General features: G+C 48.7%; 6 protein-coding genes across 6 annotated transcripts; 3 read left to right on the forward strand and 3 right to left on the reverse strand.

The window, feature by feature from the left end:
• Positions 1–1,756: 1,756 nt before the first annotated feature.
• MGYG_07011 (fungal specific transcription factor domain-containing protein) lies at positions 1,757–4,524 on the forward strand (the record flags this gene model as incomplete). Its single annotated transcript, XM_003170966.1, has 4 exons — positions 1,757–2,194; positions 2,255–2,352; positions 2,411–3,181; positions 3,252–4,524. 4 exons carry the CDS (start codon positions 1,757–1,759, stop codon positions 4,522–4,524), a joined length of 2,580 nt encoding a protein of 859 aa, XP_003171014.1.
• Positions 4,525–4,878: 354 nt separating this feature from the next.
• MGYG_07012 (prefoldin subunit 4) lies at positions 4,879–5,628 on the reverse strand (the record flags this gene model as incomplete). The annotated part of the gene is made up of 4 exons (XM_003170967.1): positions 4,879–5,071; positions 5,146–5,213; positions 5,413–5,544; positions 5,611–5,628. 4 exons carry the CDS (start codon positions 5,626–5,628, stop codon positions 4,879–4,881), a joined length of 411 nt encoding a protein of 136 aa, XP_003171015.1.
• A 792-nt stretch (positions 5,629–6,420) lies between these two features.
• MGYG_07013 (Atg27p) lies at positions 6,421–7,519 on the forward strand (the record flags this gene model as incomplete). Its single annotated transcript, XM_003170968.1, has 3 exons — positions 6,421–6,658; positions 6,732–7,248; positions 7,324–7,519. 3 exons carry the CDS (start codon positions 6,421–6,423, stop codon positions 7,517–7,519), a joined length of 951 nt encoding a protein of 316 aa, XP_003171016.1.
• An 869-nt stretch (positions 7,520–8,388) lies between these two features.
• Positions 8,389–9,894, reverse strand: MGYG_07014 (hypothetical protein; the record flags this gene model as incomplete). The annotated part of the gene is made up of 4 exons (XM_003170969.1): positions 8,389–8,526; positions 8,640–9,323; positions 9,588–9,770; positions 9,832–9,894. The coding sequence occupies 4 exons, from the start codon at positions 9,892–9,894 to the stop codon at positions 8,389–8,391; spliced, it is 1,068 nt and encodes a 355-aa protein (XP_003171017.1).
• Positions 9,895–11,482: 1,588 nt separating this feature from the next.
• MGYG_07015 (hypothetical protein) lies at positions 11,483–12,844 on the reverse strand (the record flags this gene model as incomplete). The annotated part of the gene is made up of 1 exon (XM_003170970.1): positions 11,483–12,844. One exon carries the CDS (start codon positions 12,842–12,844, stop codon positions 11,483–11,485), a length of 1,362 nt encoding a protein of 453 aa, XP_003171018.1.
• Positions 12,845–14,346: 1,502 nt separating this feature from the next.
• Positions 14,347–17,942, forward strand: MGYG_07016 (cbbX protein; the record flags this gene model as incomplete). The annotated part of the gene is made up of 4 exons (XM_003170971.1): positions 14,347–14,701; positions 14,784–15,692; positions 15,757–16,500; positions 16,579–17,942. 4 exons carry the CDS (start codon positions 14,347–14,349, stop codon positions 17,940–17,942), a joined length of 3,372 nt encoding a protein of 1,123 aa, XP_003171019.1.
• Positions 17,943–18,944: the final 1,002 nt, after the last annotated feature.

Raw genomic sequence — 18,944 nt, forward strand, 5'->3', positions numbered from 1 at the left:
CGCTCTCGCGGGATGCTGGACTGGCCGAAGGTGATGTTCAAATGATGCTCCAAGGGCCGATAACGTGAGGTTCAAAACGTTAGCTAACGAACTATCAGAGTTAGTTAAATGAGTTAACTTCGTGGAGTTTCTCTCTGTCAAGTTCGGTACACTCGGCAATACCAGTCCAAGACGGCGAAGGAGCTCCAAAGGTCCCATCAGTTGACTCAGGGTGACAGAAGCTTCCTCGCTACTGGATGATCCCTCCTGCATGGCGCTGACGGCCGGACGATCTGAACACCCTCCATCAGCAGCAGCAAGGCCAAAATCCCGACAAGCACAAAACGGTTGGGCACACCACCCAGTGTTTCCATGTGGTTTCACCGTCGCAACTAAGTGCACAAAGCGTGGAAACGGGAACTACCTTTGCAGCTGGCCAATCCAACCTAGCGCCCCCCTTGGCTGTGTGGGCGCTCTAATTTCGGCTCAGCCTGGATGTGCGAAGTGAAGGACGGGCGGGACTTTTAGGGGCGAACCAGGATTCTTCCGTGACATCGAACCTCGGGCCCAAGCGAAGAATATCCTGGCTGGTACATGTAAGTACATCTGTTCGATGCGATTGCGTTTTACTTTTCTTATTTTATTTTATTATATTTTATTACTATTCTTTTTTGCTAACAGATCCTGATCGCTTGGTAGACGGCCAACTATAGTTAGGGTCCAGGCGCAGAACCAAGCGAGAAACTGGGAGCCCGTGATTTGATTCCTACCACGACGCCGCCGGAGCTGTGAAATCGTTTCAAGCTGGAGGTGATAATACGAGGTTCAAAGCGCATGCCTTCTCTTTCCCCTTCAGCCTTTGCAAATAATAGAGTTGGGATTCCTCGCAGTCTAGCCGTCCGCCTCCTTTTGCCTTCGGCCTGTGGAACTGACAGCCGCATGTGCAGGAAGAGTAACGGAGTATGTAACAGCAGATTGTCCCAGGTTTTAATCGACACCAACTGTCTTTCGATTCTCAACCCCAGCTTTTTTCCTTTTTCCGTTTTCCTTTCCCTTTTCTCCATGACCCGAGTCCACTGTTGGGCGCTATAACTTATCAGCTCCGGGGTTTCTCTCTCGCAAGTTTCCACCACCGCCTGTCCGTGAGACACGGAACAGGAACTCTCGCATTCTCTCTTGCTCCCTTGACCCGAGAGAGAAAAGAAAAGAAACAACTATCCGTCTGGTCGAAGTTCGCCCTTTGAGTTTCAAGATCAGGTACGGGGGGGTTTTAACACACCCACGAGCCACACACGACAGGAATCTCGTGAGATCTACGATTTATTTATTTTTCTTTCCTCGGCACTCCCTTTCCAGCTTGTCGGAATATTTCTACCTGTGGGGGTAGGTAGCATTGGTGGTTACTGGAAACATCACCCGATACTTAGCTATGAAGCGGCCTTTGAACCCCGCGAATTGACTCCAGCTTGGCCATATATATATATAACTAGGTATATATTCCTGGCCGGCAATATCGCCGCTCCTTGTCCCTTGTCTGCTTCTCCCGCCTCGGAACAAAAACCCATTAGGGCATCTCGACCTACCCTATCCAAACCGGCATACAGCCCAGTCACATCGATATAAAGTATCTGAATGCGAATGGCTACATTCATTTAAGACTTGTGAATGAGATTTCGGCCAGGATAGACGGAATGCGACAAGGCTCACGACCAGAAGGACCAATATCTAGCTGACATTTGTGATTCCTGCATTCAAGCCTGAGGGGAAGACTTTCAGAATGCAGAGACAACAATACCCTCCTCCGCCTCCACGGAGTCAGCAAGGTGGTTATTACGCTTCGTCGCCCGTCTCATCTATCAGCTCTACATCAACGGCTGCTCCGAGGCCACCTTCGGAACCCGGCTGTGGCTCTACACCTCATCGTGGCCCCCCAGGCAACGGGCTTAAGATATCTAGCCTTCTCTACACTTCCGCTCCGCACAACCAGCAGATGTCTATGGGCAACACATATCATCCACAATACGATTATCCCCAGATTCAGCATGGAGAGAGGCCTGGTTTATTGCTTAGCCCGCTCCATAATGGCTCTATCTCTGATGCTTCGAGCTCTGCAAGCCATATTTCTCCAGCAGTCCCCCAGCAATCGCACAAGCGTGCATATAGACAGCGACGGAAAGATCCCAGTTGCGATGCATGCCGCGAAAGAAAAGTAAAGGTATGTGTCTGACCTACGCTTTCCCGTATCTAGGTATGGATATGCTGATAGTTCCAATAGTGTGATGCTTCGGACTCATCGAGTTGTACGGAGTGTTCCAACCGTAATGTCAGATGCCTTTTTACAAAGGAGACGAACCGGCGCATGTCGTCTATCAAGTTGGTTACCCTATCACTACTATGTTTGACCTTACCTGTTCTCTAACAACCGTGTAAGGCAAGTTCAAGATCTTGAGAGGCAGCTCGCCCAGGCCAAAATCCAGCTACAACAGTTGCGCTCTGGTGCACCAAAGGCTGCTAGCCTCATGGGTTCTGATTCTGATGTTGCCGAAGATATTCCGGCAATTCCAGAGATAGGCTCCCAACCTACTCGCCTCCGTACTCCGAACGTTAATTACGACTTCTCTCGAGTATGCTCAAAAATGCGAATTTATGGACAAGGCCTTCTTCATTTCCCGCAAACTCCTTATTTTTTACGACCGCAACCTGTCCTAGATGCAGACGTGCCCCCGCTTCCTCCAACAAATATCGCACATGTTTTAATGCGACATTATTTCTCATGTGTGCATTGTCTATATCCAGTTCTCCATTGGCCTACCATTTTACATGTCTACGAGAGAGTTCATCAGACAGGGACCCTCAAAGGTGTCCCCAGGGGTTGGGCTGCAGTCTTTTTCGCCTTATTAGGTTGTGGATCGCTACATTCCCTTGATGCAGACTTAATTGCCAAAGGCAAGGAATACATAAAAACCAGTATGGGTTTGATTGACCTTTGGCAAAATACTTTCTCCATCGAGCAAGCTCGCGGGGCGATGCTGGTGAGCATCTACTTGTCTGAACTTAATATAAACTCCGTCAGTTGGGTATGGCTTGGTTCCGCAGTACGGATTGCTCAGGACCTTGGTTTTCATTTGGAGTCAGGCCCATGGGAGCCGATGGATGGTGAAATGAGGAAACGTGTTTGGTGGTCTATTTACTCATGGGAAAGGTCAGTTCATGCATAACCACCATGCAGTCTTGTCGCTTCTTCAACCAAAATACTAACAAACAGTCAATAGGCTGAGCGCATTGGAACTTGGCCGCCCGCTTGCAATTATTGATGATGATTGTGATATTGGCCTACCATCCCCCATCGAAGAGCAACTTATCCAAGAAGGGAATCAAACGCCTGACCAGAAATCAAATCCCTTACTTGTTATAGTCCACATAATGCGCTGCGTATCGCAACTTACCAAAGCCCTCAAAAGTTTGGTTATATCAGGCGATACCCTGGAGTTATTTGATCGACATTTCAGGGCATGTTTGAACAGCTTCCCAGCAGATTATCACATGCAGTCAAATCAGTACCTCGATCCACGGTCTCTTTCCCCTGTTATCATTCTCCAGAACACCCGATTAGTCTTACACCGCCATAATCTCTCTCCCGGATGCCCGCCGGAGATCCGGAATGCTGCTATGGATCATTGTTTGGCTGTTGCTCGCGATACCACTGGAATTTTAACTAGATGCATGCGCTCACCAACTTCTGCTGAACCGGGAGCGCCGTCAAAAGCAAACGGCGACGACTGGCGCTATCTATTAGCTGCAGCTGCCACTTCCGTGATTTGCAAGCATATTTGGCGATGCATCCTGCTCCTGCTCTGTAGAGCCGATTATGCAGCCGCGCTAGTATGCATACAGGCCTGCTCCGCAATTGGAGATGCCAGGGCAGTGAACATTGCTTCAGGGCGATACATCACCTTCTTCTTGAAGTTTTTACTTGAAAAGCAGCAAAAGGGGGGTCCGTTAAACTTTGAAGAAGACGAGGAACTGATGGCCTACGTGTCGGGTGACCTACAAAGTTCAATGGATACCTCTTGGGTCTGGAGGTCGACTTATCCTAATCCCGCCATGGATTTAGGAACCAAATCACCGTCTGCCACATCCAACTCATCGACCTCCCCATTGAAGGCGGAGGCTTTGGATAGCAGCCGAACAGATGTTGGTGACACTGAAGATCAAGTACAAGAGTGGGAAGGATGGGGCTGGGTTGAAATGGTAACTCAGCGCTTGTTAGCTGAGCAGCAGCAGCAGCAGCAGCAGCAACAACAACAACAACAGCAACAGCAGCAACAACAACAGCAACAACAACAGCAACAGCAGCAACAACAACAGCAACAACAACAGCAACAGCAACAGAACCATGCTATTTCTCCCAATGGTCTAGAAAATTCGCGCCTTGATCGCCCAGTCCATAACGGCATTAGCACCTCTTGCCGCCCCCCAGAGACGACCAGCAGCCCGTGCCAAAAGAGCAGCATCTCTAAGATGACAATCGCGAATATTATATGAGAACGAAACATCTCGGCATTGCCACTCGGTTGGGAACTTGCGTCGACTCTTCATCTCTCAAGCTCGAGCATTGAGCATTAAGGCTTAAGAACAATGCCATCATCACCGCATTTTTTTATCCCGTTGAAGACGAAAGGACACAGAGAAGATGGGTCGGATGAAATAACGAATGTATAAATGATACCCATTTACAACTGGACTTTTTTTACTAGAAATATTTTGTTTTTAATAATAAGAAGATCTTAATGATCATATTTCGATTCTTTTCAGCTGTTGTTGTCCAGTGTAATATATTCAGTGGAAACAATGCCTATGCTGTGCTAGGTATCTATATAAATCCAGTCATGTCCATTATTAAGTCTCCAAGTTAATGCTCTTTCCAAATCGCGCATAAAGCGCAATCTTCAGTTGCTGTGCTTCTTCCTTTAATGCTCCCAGTTTCTCCTCTAAGTCAGACACTTCGGTGTCGATTTTCTCAGTAGAAGCAGCTAGCATTTCCTGTGCTTCTGATAGAGGAAGCGACATGAAGGAGTCACCGATTTTGTATCTGCTTCTAGTTAGTAAGGCTTGTAATAGAGATATCCTAACTATGGCTGATATTAAGACGGAGACGTTACTTACGGAACCGGGACGTCCTCATCGGCCAGGTCAAGCTCAGCGGAGACTTCCTCGAGATCTTCCTTGTCTTTCTGTAGTGTGTGTTAGCCCCTCATTCACGATATTGTCTAGAAGGTGATCAAAATCGATATTCGGTCTATAGTGGCAATACAGATCTGGGAAAAGACCAATTACAGAAATATTGCAACTACAGGGTACAGGTGCGCCGTATACGCTCTTAACGTAGCAGTATCTTCTTCAGTACGTGGAGCGCGTGTTTGGTATACGTACCAGCTTCGCCTTGAGCTGTGCTTCCAACACGGCCTCTCGTTGATGCAATCGACTGAAACGGTTTATCTTTTCTTGATCTTCACGCCGGACTTCAGTCTCTTCACTGCCAGTGGCTTCGTCGTCCTTCGAGAGCTAAAATATGTGTTAGCGAGAGGCCAGTAGCAAGCACCTTGGAGCGCAGTCCAGGGCTATACTCACCATCCGACGCTGAAACATCTTGATCTCCGGAGCCCGTGCAATTAGGAAGATATACTGTCAGGATTTGGTATGTCTATAATCTGTCAACTGGATGTTGTTGGCAGTTATATCAAATATCCGCTGTTAAATGTGTTGATGTTGCTGGTTATCAAATGGAGGCACAAAAGATGCGAATGTTAATATTTTGGCCAAACAACGAGCCACATCAATATCAGCAACGGAATGAGCTATACACCAAGAGAGGATAGGAGCTATTCAAGGGAAACACAGAGTGAATGATGTGTTTAGCGAACGAAGATCTACAGAAACGCCCACAAATGCTTGCACAGTTAGCGGTTGGCGAGTAGTGGGATGGAAATGCCGGATAACAAAGAATCAAAATGTTCAGATGTATTCTACATATCCTCTTACATATCATCCAACATCTTCTCTGCAATAACATACATGTTACCTGTCAAAATCATCATCTTCTGCCTGATATCAAACTCCAGGCTGAATAGCCGTATCACGTGACACTACCAGCGCCTTTAGGGATGTTTATGATGCAACCGCGAAAGTCCAGCTTGCAAGCAAATACAACTTCTGTGCCTAACCTGGTAGAACACCTGTTCATTTCCCACGACCAAACAGCTGCCAGATCATCTCTAGAGCTACTCCTCTATTTTACCGGTCCATCCTGGCTCATCGCTCGTTCACTTCCCTCTGATCGCATTCTTGAAGCTGTTGGGGACAGTCTGCCCGCGTGACGCCTAGGAAGATAAAGCCGAGCTTGGGCTGTAGCCTGCAACAACGACGGCGGCGGCGGCCACGATGGCGAGATACCAGGGGCTATCGATTCTATCCTTATTTGCCGTTTTTTCCTCCTTAGCGTCTGCCGAACTAGACTGTTCTCATATCAAAGTCGATGGAGTATCGTGGGATCTCTCCAAGCTTGGAGGTGCTCATTCAGTCATGGAGACTACCAGCACCCACGGAGACTTCAATACAACATACACGCTTGACATATGCAAGCCATTAACCAAATCTATGTGTAAAAAGGGTGCTTTCGGTGTGTTTACCTTGTGTTTTTTCTCCCGTGGCCAGTACTGCAATCGCTAACGCTCGGTTATCTTCATTTGTAGTCTGCGCTGTCAGGAATGCAACGGATATAAATGGAATAGAGCGAACCATGGAGGTGATCGATATTGCGGGCAATTTTGTTCTAGATAGCGGCAAGACACTCGACCCTATATTCACACGGCTAAAGAAAGAGAACCCGAGTACCGAAGGTCTGAAGATGGAGCTTCATGGCGGAAAACACAAGGTCGGCGATGTAGTAAAGAAGCAGAAAGCGGTGTTTACCTTCTTGTGTGACCCCGAACGAACCGGGCTGGAGGGTTTGGAAGACGCCAAACCGGACGACGATAAGAAGAAAGACGATGAAAAGAAAGGCGATGATAAGAAGGATAGTAAGGACAAGGACGGCAAATCCCAAAAACGAGAGGAAGAAAACTCGAAGAGCCTTGTTTATAAGGGCTATAACGAAGAACAAGGTACCTTAGAGCTGGAGTGGAGGACCAAATATGCTTGCGAGAACGTTGAAGGCGGTGGTAACACATCATCCGGCCACTGGGGGTTCTTTACCTGGCTTATTGTCCTGTAAGTCATTCCTATCTATTCCATTCTCCCTTGACCGCCAGAGTATAACGACTAACTCCCTGATGTCATTCACAGTCTCTTCCTATGCACTGCGGCTTATCTGATATTTGGTTCGTGGCTCAATTACAGCCGGTATGGAGCTCGTGGGTGGGATCTGCTTCCTCACAGTGACACTATCCGGGATATTCCCTATATCCTCAAGGACTGGGCGCGACGGGTGGTAAACACACTGCAAGGAGGTGGAACCCGAGGCGGTTACAGTGCCGTGTGATCTCCTCGCTCTGCGTCACGACCGGCCATTATACTACTACCCCCCTGGGACCTTAGCAAGGACTGTATACATATATCTACCTTTCTTCGTTTTGTACCATGTCCGGCCCGTCCTTGTTGAGCTTGTTTCAACCGAGCATGACCGGGTCGGTATCGTTTCATCAATCCTATCCCGTCTGCAAATTTCTTGTTAGATCGCATCGACTATTTATCTACTCCATTTTTTATGAGTTTATCTTTTTTTGGGGGGGAGGAGCTGGTGGTCTTTCCTATTTCTTTCCTCTTTGCTCTTATGGTCATAGTTCTATGTTTCTATTACTATATGGTTCTTTGGAAGAGCTTCCTTTGTTTGTGGTGTTTTGGGCTGTTCTAGCTTGATGCTTCCTCCCTTATATATGGTTCTTCGGTATGTTTCCTTCCAGTGCAGTACGTTATACAGAGCTACGATTGTACGAGCTTCCTTAACTACTTTGTTTGTCTTGCGTCACTTGGACAAAGGAGCATGCATAGCTGGGTTCATTAAGTAAATACTCTAACCATAGTAACAAAGTACCATGCTGCAACACCCTGTATCACACTATGCCTGGAGAAGTTTCCATTTCCCGAACTCTCGTCATATCAAACCGTAGACTACATAAATGAGGCACTCAATGACCCAAGATATACCTAGCTAGTCTATAAATCGTGATAGGGCAGCAACTAGGTAGTGCCAGAACTGTTGTAAGTAACTAGTTAAGCAATAGAGGCCTAGGAATAAAGTCATTCGAGCTAAGACATCGCCATGCTTGCTGAACCGTTTGGCACAGCTTGATTAGCATGACTCTTTCCCTAAGGAACATATGCAGGGCATGATAATTATAGCCTATGAAGTTATATCTTCATAGCGAATTTCTTCAGATAGCGGTAATCCGCCATGTTTCGGTCCACGGCCGAGCGAATGATCTTTGCTCCTTTCTCACCATATTTCTCCTTTCCACTCTGCGTCAAACTCTTCTTCAGTTTTGGTTGCTTTCTTCTTATCAGATGAAAAAATAAGTATTAGCTATAACGCTCCAAAAATAGAAAAGCTGAGGTACATCCAGAGGTTACACGGATGGGTGCTTCTTAGGGGTAAAACTTACGTGGGCTCTTGGACGCAGGCTCTTGGATCCCAGAGCATCATCATGGAAGCCTTGCCATTTGGCAAAGGCGTCATGAGCTACTTTCTGGTCTTTCTCGGAGGACCATTGGAGCATTTCAGGGTTGTACTCTTCCCCAACACTCTTGCAGAAGCGTTCGATCACAGCAGCTGGGTTATCTAGGAGGTCGTCTGCGTCGACCACGCATATTTCGACCTTTTCTGGCTCACCATGTACTCCATTGGTGGCTCCATTGGTTGCGTTTGCACTTGCGGTATGGACTGTGGATGCGTGGGATGGACCGACAAACTGGATTTTGCGAAGGTAGTCGAAGAGCCGGCGCAGTTCGTCATATCCAGATTCGTTTTCGTAGAACTCATAAAACCCAGTGATATTGCCTAGTGGTGGGATGGTGCAGCGGTAGAACGATGGGATACTATAGTGCGGATCACGGATCAAGAAGGCGAAATGGAATTTCGAGAGCAGCTCTAGCGGGACGACTGTTGGGTTTTCAGGTTCCGGATTAGTTACATGAGCTGCGGCCACACCATTAGAAGAGGCTCCGTTGGTGTGCATGGTGGTGCTAATTCCACGCTTGGGTATCTGAAGTGAGGCTACTGTGGTTGCTGGCTGCGCGTCCGGCGGCATGATGTAGTATGCCATATCCTTGATGAAGAGTCGTTTCCCCTAGATGCAACGGTGAGCATTTTGCGCTGTGGTATTGGTAAGTCCAATGAGTGACCGGGGAACAATCGAGTGTCCTCTAGACATCCATATCAAGGCAAAAGAGAGATATCCCATTTAACTTGGAAAAGCAACTGTAACAACAGCAGCAGCAGGAGGAGATAAGAGAAACATCGGAACGCATGGAAGAGTAAAGAGTGATGGCCGTGATGGTATTTTTTTGGTTCTTCTTTTTCTCTCAAACTGGCAGGGGAAAAAGGGTCACACCTCTGAAGCTTCTGTATCCAAGCGGTCGAAGATAGTCTTGAAAGTCGACTGGTGGAAGCCCGTCTGGACTCTGGCATCTTCGTCATCCTCATATCTCTTGCTCAGCCTTTCCGGGCCATAGTAAAAGGCATCACCGAGCGGTTCGTGGATGCACTTTAGAGTGTCATGGCGGGTCATGAAGACCTGGAGAGGAGAGAGAGAGGTTAAACTATGTTCAGGGAAGTGAAGAGATGACAGTATTTACTCTTTCAAAGGCCGTCGAGCATGCTCGGGGATGCGTGGCCACGAAGATAGAGCGTTTAGCCATGGTAGAGTTCCTGTAGTGGTGGTGGTGGTGATAGTACGTCTCTTGGTGAGAAGGGCTTCCAAGGTGCAGTCGACAAGACAGCAGGACGAAAAAGAAGAGCTTGCTAGCGCTAAACGGCAAGACAAGAAGCTTTTTTTAAGAAGAGGCTACCTGGATGGCTTTATACCCGTGAAAAAAGAGGGTGAACCGGGTAAAAAGATCAGCCAGGGGAGGGGGATTTGACGGGAGCTGCTGGGAGTTTGTAGTTGGCTGGGGGGCAAGCAGCGCCAGAAACCGCCGGCAAACAAGCCAACGTCACCCAGAAAAAAGACAGGTAAACATGCGATTCGGTGACGACAGCGAACCAGAGAGAACGAACACGGATGGCGGAAAGGGTATTAAGTGTATATATAGCACACACAGAGAGACACGGAGGGAGAGGGAGAGGAGCATCCACGGTTCCAGCGAAAGCAACCGGCCTATGCGACGGCGGCGGTGGCCCCGGGATGACGTTGATATGGAGCCCACAGGATCCAACTTCGAACTCCCAGAGAAAAGCAAGCAAGCAAGGGGAGAAATCTCTTTCTCTCCATTTTTTCTCTCTCAGTTATGGTTTCTCGCCCTTGACGGGATCCAGCTGGGCCTTGCGGGCTTCCCTGACACACTAACTGGGTAAACCGACTAAACAGCCCAGGTAGTTTGCTAGGGAGCGGGTAGTTAGTTAGTTGACACCAAATGAAAAAGACGGCACGCAGAACGTGGATCGGGTTCGATGCTGGATAGGAACTGGCGGGCTGCCTGGCTAGCTATTGCCACCCACAGCTGCTGAGTGGAAGAGAAGGGAGCAATGCGCAAGGCAAGGGGTGAAGAGTGAAGGGTGAAGGGTGAAGCCGCAGGATGCAGCTTGGATGGCAGAGACGGCAGCCAGGGGAAGCGAGCGCTTGCTTGGTTAGTACAACAGCGCTTTAACTAACTGCGGAGTGTTACCTAGCTGCGTGCCTAGGGATAAGTGATACCTGGCTCGAGGCCTGATTTGATGGAACCGTCGTGGGTAGCAGTTCCATCATGCAGCTGCGGGCGAACAGACAGACAGACAGGTGTGGCCTCGGTGGTTAGCCGGCTCTACCATGTCTACCATGCTGTAACTTATACTACGGAGTACATGTTGGCTGGTTAACTAGTTAGTTAGTCAAGTATTTACTTCCGGCAACGTGATATCAGAGTATGGAGATACACCGTGATACACTCATGTTACGGTAATGAGCCATAATCAACACTCCTAGATGCGGTGATTGGATGCTCTTTGATGAGTCTTTAGGAGCTGCTGTCTGGACTCTGATGCACGGTTTGAGGATGCAAGCTTTCCTTATATATTCACTCCATGCCGCATAGTGCAATGCTGAGCTTGATAAAGGGAGTTTAAGAGAGTCGTTCGTGGGATACTCACAATGCTTGCTTGTCCTCGTACTCTTTTAAAATCTGTCTTGTTATGGGTCAGCTTTTCTGCGATGCCTCGAGCTGGACGACCTCAACATCAGTTGGAAGTTTCTCGTGAGAGATTTTTCTCGCTCCTTGCCTTGGGATGATTGAGATGTTTCACCAGACTTTGTTAGGTGCCGGGCACATTACTTTGCGCTCCAGGCTCAGATTGCCTTAGCTTTTGTTGAACGAAGGCGTCCATTTCCTTACGCTCGTTGTCGGTGAATTTGATTCTATCCGCAAGCAAGGCTACTCTCTGCTCGTGTGTCTGTTCTCCACCATATATCGCCTGGTCAATGAAGGGCCAGACGATATCTAGAGCCCAGCTCTTCCGTAAACCGTAGTAAACCCAGAAATCACCACTCTTCCAGCTATCAGACATCCTTTCAGAGAGTCGCTCCCCGTCGGATAACCGCCCCTCCTGGATCGCGATATCTTCATGACACGCCATCGCTCGTAGAAAGATCTTGAGCCGTGAATCGTAAGTCTTGGCCCAATCTAATATGCCTGACGGCCAGTCTTCTGGTGTTTCAAGAAGCAGCCACCATGGAGGACTGTATGTAAATTCAGAGGGTGCAGCATACGTGAATTCCCAGTCAATCACAGCGACGACCTTGAAGTTCTCGTCAATAAGTACATTTGTTGGCCGGAGGTCGTCACAGAAAAGCCTGAATTCGCGGCGATCCAGAGCATCCTCATGCGTGAATTTTGACTGCCCTGCGAGCTTGAGCAGTATCTTTCTGATGGTGTATTTGTTGCGGCAATCCTCCTCCGACTGAATAGCATCGTTGCGCTGTGTCGATAGGTGTGTATAATGAGTTTTAGCGAGGCTGTAAAAATGATCGGATGTGGATATAAAAGGGGATGACGGTAGGTCAGCCCTGGGGTAACCGCCGAGTTGGACGAGCTCGTTCATATTCATCGTCAAGGGACGTTTTGTGATAGTCTGGCCGTCAGACTCAGCACTCAGGCAGCCTATCTTGCTATGGGAACACCTTGACAGCTGAAGCATGATATCTGCCATCTGCCCATATAAGAGCTCTAACTTTGATTCATCGATGTTAGGGTCGAGTATAGGACGGTCCTCTCTAGCAAATCCGGGTTTCCTCAACTTTGCCGTCAGGTTGGATGAACTACTGATAAACTCCATCAGGATATACGGGCCCATATCACAGGGGCCTTGCATTCCCCAGTCAAGGATGGTCGGGACGGGAATTCTGGTATTTTCCTTGATGAAGCGCATAACAGCAACCTCTGCTTCGGTCTTCTCTTCTGGAAACAAGCTTCGGCCCGGAGATGCAAAGCGCAGAAGAGAAGCAAACCCATCATTAAACTCCATACGGTAGCAGAAGTTAAAGGCGCCAACGCCTATAATACGGGCACGGTCAATGGGTCGAGATGACGGGTATTTGGCTACCATGAATTCAGTAACGGCTGCTAGAACATCTGGACTGGATGCTTTCCTCTTGAAGGCTCTGTTCCCAGGCAACATCGTCGTATAGCATTTGCATTTTGGTTGCTATCAAGGCAGTTGACAATTAGCTTCCCAATAAGGGATTTGATTGTTCTCTAAGAGATAACGAAGGCATTTATAGAGCAAATTGATCGAAGATATTCAATGTCCCAACCTTGGAACCTTCCAAGTATCCTGGTCACGTGAATATCAACTAAGCTGGCGATATTGACCAATCGAACGCTCCTTGCGCAAGTTCTTTAACTGCGCCTCAACACGAAAAGTTCTACTTCACTCCAGACCTACCGCTTGCTCTAGCGAACCTCAAAATCCACTTTCAAAGCCTGTCATCAGCTACAAATATACTCCCATTGCGTCGTATACCTTTATCATCAATCTTGCGGTACCGAGATGTCCATTCGGAAACTAGTGTCAATTCCTTTGATACTGCCAGCCCAACCAACCATGTCCCTCCATCCTCAAAGAAGACGAACACTGCCAGTACGGAGTACAAGCTGCCGCCTACTGGTACCTGAGTAACATCGCAATAGCAGCATCCCCCAAAACGTGGAGAGCTTGCGAGCTGGCAGAGTGCATCGACATTAAAAATCGCATGGTGAAAGATGTTGAGAGGCATCCTGTGCTTTTTGTCTCGCGCGACGTACTGGAATGACCGAGATACGGCGTGTTGAACGCGATGAACAGCCGGAAAGGAAAAATATATCATCCGATGAAAGCCAATTGGAAGGAAGCTTGGCAGCTTCGCGTGTTTGTTTATATAAGCACAACCTTCCCAGAGGCTCTTTTTTTATTATGATTATTATCATATCTCCAAAGACTCCGGACAAATGGCGAAAGACATACTTCCCAGGTGGGAAGTATGTCACGCCGCGTATACTGGAAGAAAGGGAATTAGTCGATAGGATAAGGTATAACTACTTACTATTCAGCTCTGGTAGGGGTAAATCTATATCTATTATTAAAAGGCGGTTAATATACCTATCTAGCAAGGGTTGGAAACCATTCTCAGGTTTGCCATGTCCGTTTCAGCCAGCTTTTGAATCTCTCGATTGGCTGATCCATATGCGGTATGCATGCAGGTGCCCCTGAGCACCCCCTTACGGCGGTTAGGGCTAGCGCTGTGTGTCAGGCAAGGCGGGCGCTTATATCTCCTGTCCTCCCTATAGTTAGTTAACGACCGCCAATCCTCAAGTAGAATGCGCATTGACTTTAGTTAGACAGGTATTTGGTTAAAAGGAGGGTGCAGGTGGCCTGACGGATTTTCTTGATTGAAGAAACTTGACTGTCTATCGGCTTCTTCACCTACCTGCTCATCTAGCACTTACTTGCACATACATGCCCCTAGAATGTTCTATCTATGCCTTTTCTGCGGCAGAGTATTGGGTTCCAATCAAGCATTACGCCAGCACATGAATAACCTGGGTCACTTGTGGAAGACAGAGCCTTCATTCCCCTTCTGTCACGAATGTGATACATGCGATGATGTCTACTTCTGCAGTCAGGAAGCCGCGAATAAACACATGGATCTGATGGGCCACCTGAATTACCAGAAATACCCTTCAGTTGAACATGAGCTCGGTTTCCCCAGGGGATCCGGGGAACCTGAGGCCCAACCTAAGTCCAGGGGTCGCAGGAAGCATAACAACTACGAGGGCTTGAAGCCCAGTCACTCCCCAGCGAAGACCAGCTGGAAAGAGGAGAAATGCAAGGGCGCCGAAGATATTACACTTGACACCTTGATGGAGATGGTCGGGTTGGAGGAAGTCAAGGAGGAATTCCTCAGCATCAGAGCAATGGCGGAGATTGCCTCCATCCAAGGCACCAATATCAGAGGCAACCGGTTCAACTGCGCCATGCTTGGAAATCCCGGGACAGGTGAGAGAAAACACATCCCTTTGACAGCCGCCGTTAACTAGTTACCTACTAATCAAACCCCTTGTGGCGAGCACATAACTAGGCAAAACCACAGTAGCACGCCTCTATGCTCACTTCCTCGCATCCCTGGGCGCCATCTCTGGCAGGGAAGTGGAGGAGACAACGGGGTCGAAGCTTGCGGATTCCGGTATCGAAGGGTGTGAGGAACACATCGAGAGACTTAGCAAGAAGGGCGGCGGAATTTTATTCATCGATGAGGCATATCAGCTAACGGCGGATCACAGCTCCCGGGGAGGCCTCCAGGCCCTGGACTACCTGCTTACTGAGGCCGAGAATCTCGTAGGGAAGGTCGTCTTTGTCGTGGCAGGGTATAACAAGGAGATGGAAACGTTCTTCGGCCACAACCCGGGCCTGCGCAGCCGCTTCCCCTACACGATCCAGTTCAGCGACTTTGGCGACGACGATCTCATGCGGATCTTTGCGCTCAAGGTCGAGAAGAAATGGCAGGGCAGAATGGAGGTCGAGAAAGGGCCGGGAGGCCTCTACTGCCGCATCGTCGCCCGCCGAATTGGTCGCGGTCGGGGCCGTCGCGGCTTTGGCAACGCCCGCACAGTTGAGAACTGTCTGGCCCAGATTTCAAGACGTCAAGCCAGCAGATTGGCGCGCGAAAAGGGGCAGAAGAATAATGATACGGACGTGATGATGCTAACCAAGGAAGACCTTCTTGGCCCGGACCCGTCCATCGCCATCAAGAAGTGCAAGGCCTGGGGAAAGCTGCAGGAGCTTATCGGGCTTAAAGCAGTCAAAGACGCCGTGAACACTCTACGCTCCAGCATCCAGATCAACTACCAGCGCGAGCTGCGGGAGGAGCCGATTATTGAATTCGGCCTTAACCGCGTCTTCCTTGGCAACCCGGGGACAGGGAAGACAACGGTTGCTAAACTCTACGGCGAGATATTGAAGCATCTGGGGATCTTGTCAGACGGTGAAGGTACAGTAGTTATACCTTTCGACTTGTCGCCTCAACAAGAGCTAACCTTACTTCATTGATCCAGTGGTGCTAAAGAAACCAGTTGACTTCATTGGGCAATATCTCGGAGAGTCCGAGGAGAAAACCCAGGCAATCTTAGAGGCCACCGTCGGGAAGGTCCTCGTGATCGACGAGTTCTACAGTTTCTTCAGTGATGAGGATCAATCTAGCTTCAGCACGGCCGTGATCGATACGATTGTGGCAGAGGTCCAATCGTCAGCGGGCGACGACAGATGTATTCTCATACTCGGCTACAAGGAAAACATGGAAAAGATGTTCCAAAGAATGAACCCGGGCCTGAGCCGGCGGTTCCCCCTGGACTCGGCCTTTGTGTTTGAGGACTTCACGGACGGAGAACTACGCCAAATCCTTGATCTCAAACTAAAGAGCCAGGGCCTTCGGGCTAGAAGCGATGCTGTCAAAGTTGCCATGGGTATGCTTCGCCGGGCCCGGAACAAGCCGCATTTTGGAAACGCAGGCGAGGTAGATAACATTCTCAATAACGCCAAAACATGCCAAATTAAAAGAACCTCGGGGCTCGGTTCCCGGGCCGTGAGTCCCTTCCTCGCGCCGCAGGATTTTGATCAGGACCATAGCCGCGCTACGCGAGCGTCAGAGACGATCCGCGAGATGTTCAGGGGGATGGTTGGGTGCGAGGGTATTATCAGCAAGCTAGAATCATACCAGAAGATCGCTGAGGGGCTCGAGTCCCTGGGCATGGACATTTCCGAACAGATCCCCTTTAGCTTTCTTTTTCGGGGGCCTCCAGGTGCGTTACGAAATCCCGTTCTACCCGCCTGGACTACGGCAGGTACCGAGACTCTATTTACTGACCTAACGGTTCTAGGCACTGGCAAGACCACTGTGGCTAAGAAAATGGGCAGGATCTACTATGATCTGGGAATTCTAGCTACGCCCGATGTTGAGGAATGCTCAACCTCGCACATGATAGCAGAATATGTTGGGCAGACAGGGCCAAAGACGCGGCGGCTTCTCGAAAAATCCTCGGGCAAGGTTCTGCTTATCGACGAAGCCTACCGTCTTGTGGAAACGGGCAGCGGGCATGATTTTGCCAAGCAGGCTCTTGACGAGCTTGTGAACTGCATGACTGAGGCAAAGTTCTCTCGAAAGTTGGTCATCATCCTCGCAGGATACGATGCTGATATCAACCGCCTCATGGACCAAAACCCGGGGTTAACAAGTCGCTTTCCCGAGGCGTTCGTCTTTGGGTCACTGCGCACGAATGAGTGCATTGAGCTGATGTGCAAGGAGCTCCAAAAGTTCAAACATAAGATGACCAAGAACGTCATCTTGTTCGACATGTTGGTACTCGAAAACCCCTCGCCGCAATTCCACCAGACACTGGCCGATCTCTTCAACAAGCTGGGGAGCCTCCCGAATTGGGCTAGCGCGCGCGATGTCCAGACGGTTGCCAGAAATATATTCAATAAGGCGCTCCTGGTGATGAATCAGAAGCGCTTGTGCATCACAGAAGACGTTGTCATCGGCGAACTTAAGGCTATGATTGATGAGCGCAGTGACAGAGCGCAGTCACCGAGCCCGTGCCCGCCAGTGGCTCCTAAAGCTCGTCAGCAACGTTCCAGGACAACACATCAGGGCACGGCGGGCGAAGGAGGGAATATCTCACCAAGGCGCTCAAAGGCACCAGGTCCTTATCGCAGTAGTTCCGTGTTCGAATGCCGCCAGTCGGCCCCTTATTTAGGGAAAAAGATCGAGGCGACTACCACTGGCACCGTCGACTCGATTGTCGGCGCTTCAGAAACCCCCAACTGTTGGTTTGGTGCTGGCTGCACCAACATGGAATGCCCGTTCGTCCATTATACACGGCCTTGTCGCCGTGGCTCCGCCTGCACACAGCCAGATTGCACCTTCCGGCATCCCAATGCAGCTTGTCGGTATATGGCGAAATGTACCAATCCAGGATGCCCGTTCAGACATCTTAGCCTTCCTCGCCACGTTTCAGAACCTACCGCTATGCTGGACCGGAGTTGGCAGAAGCGGCTGCCCGAATACCGATACACAGCCGGTTGCACCAACATGGAATGCATCTTTCAGCACCCTGTACCAATCTGCCCCAGAGGTTCCGGCTGTAGAACCGATGGTCGCGTGCTTAGGCATCCTAGTAAAGCAATTGACTGCCGTCATGGCTCAGAATGCATCAACCTGAAATGCTCTTTCAAGCACCCCTAGCTGAGCCGAGGGTCACTATTACCGCTTTTAACATTGATGCTATGTATTTGAAACAGTCACATAACTAACGCAACGCGATAATTATGGCTTGAAAGGTCTTTCACTAGTTGCTACCGTTTTTCTCCCTATTTCGACGGTTGCCATAATGGTTAGCACGCCGTTCTTTGAAGCTTCCGGCCCGTCGACATCTCCCTAGCCCAACAATATTTAAGGAGAAGAAACCCTGCTTGTTAACCGCAAGTTCTGGCTTTTATGGGCTATCTCGATGTCTATCAGTGTAGCCTTGATTTGCGGCTGGTGGTTCTGGGTAAAGGGTGTTGATGCTGAGCCCAAAACGAGGATAGGGCCGGAAAAAGACGTTGAAAAGGGATAGACCATATCAGAGCCCGAAATCTAATCTACTATGATAATATAATAGAATGAAATCATGTGAATTTATTGCTAGTTTACCATGCTTTTTAATGCCCAGCAGTTATATATTATTATCTATAACGATAAAATGGCAAGCAATTGGCCAAAAGCGGCCTGATCTGAAGGCCGCATCAGGCCAAAAACTTGCCAGTGTATATCCCTGTTCAACTTGGTTAAATCATACGCCAGATTCCTGAGATACCGCCCTTTTATCCTGCTTAACTCTATAGAGGAAAGCTTTTGTATATCCCAACATACGCCTCGTTCTACACTTTTATCCCTGAGCTATAGATATATCTATAAATATACTCTTGCTGCTAAATTTTGTACTATCAAACTTAGGCAAATACATACTTAGATACTTTAGGTAGGCGCTTAATAAAGTAGTTAATCTTTAAAGGGAGAGAGGGAAGAGTGGTATTAAGTTAAGCAATGACTTGAGAGGTATACAAAAGGATGGATATCTAAAATATAGGAGCTTTGTCCTATGCGGCTAGGCGCGATAAAAGGTGATATCTCAGCATTTTTTTAATTTTCTTTGCGCAGAAGGCGAGTTATTAAACACTTTGAAATACACATTATGGTGAGATA

This window comes from Nannizzia gypsea, genomic scaffold (genome assembly GCF_000150975.2).
Source record: "Nannizzia gypsea CBS 118893 supercont1.6 genomic scaffold, whole genome shotgun sequence".
NCBI lineage: Eukaryota > Fungi > Ascomycota > Eurotiomycetes > Onygenales > Arthrodermataceae > Nannizzia > Nannizzia gypsea.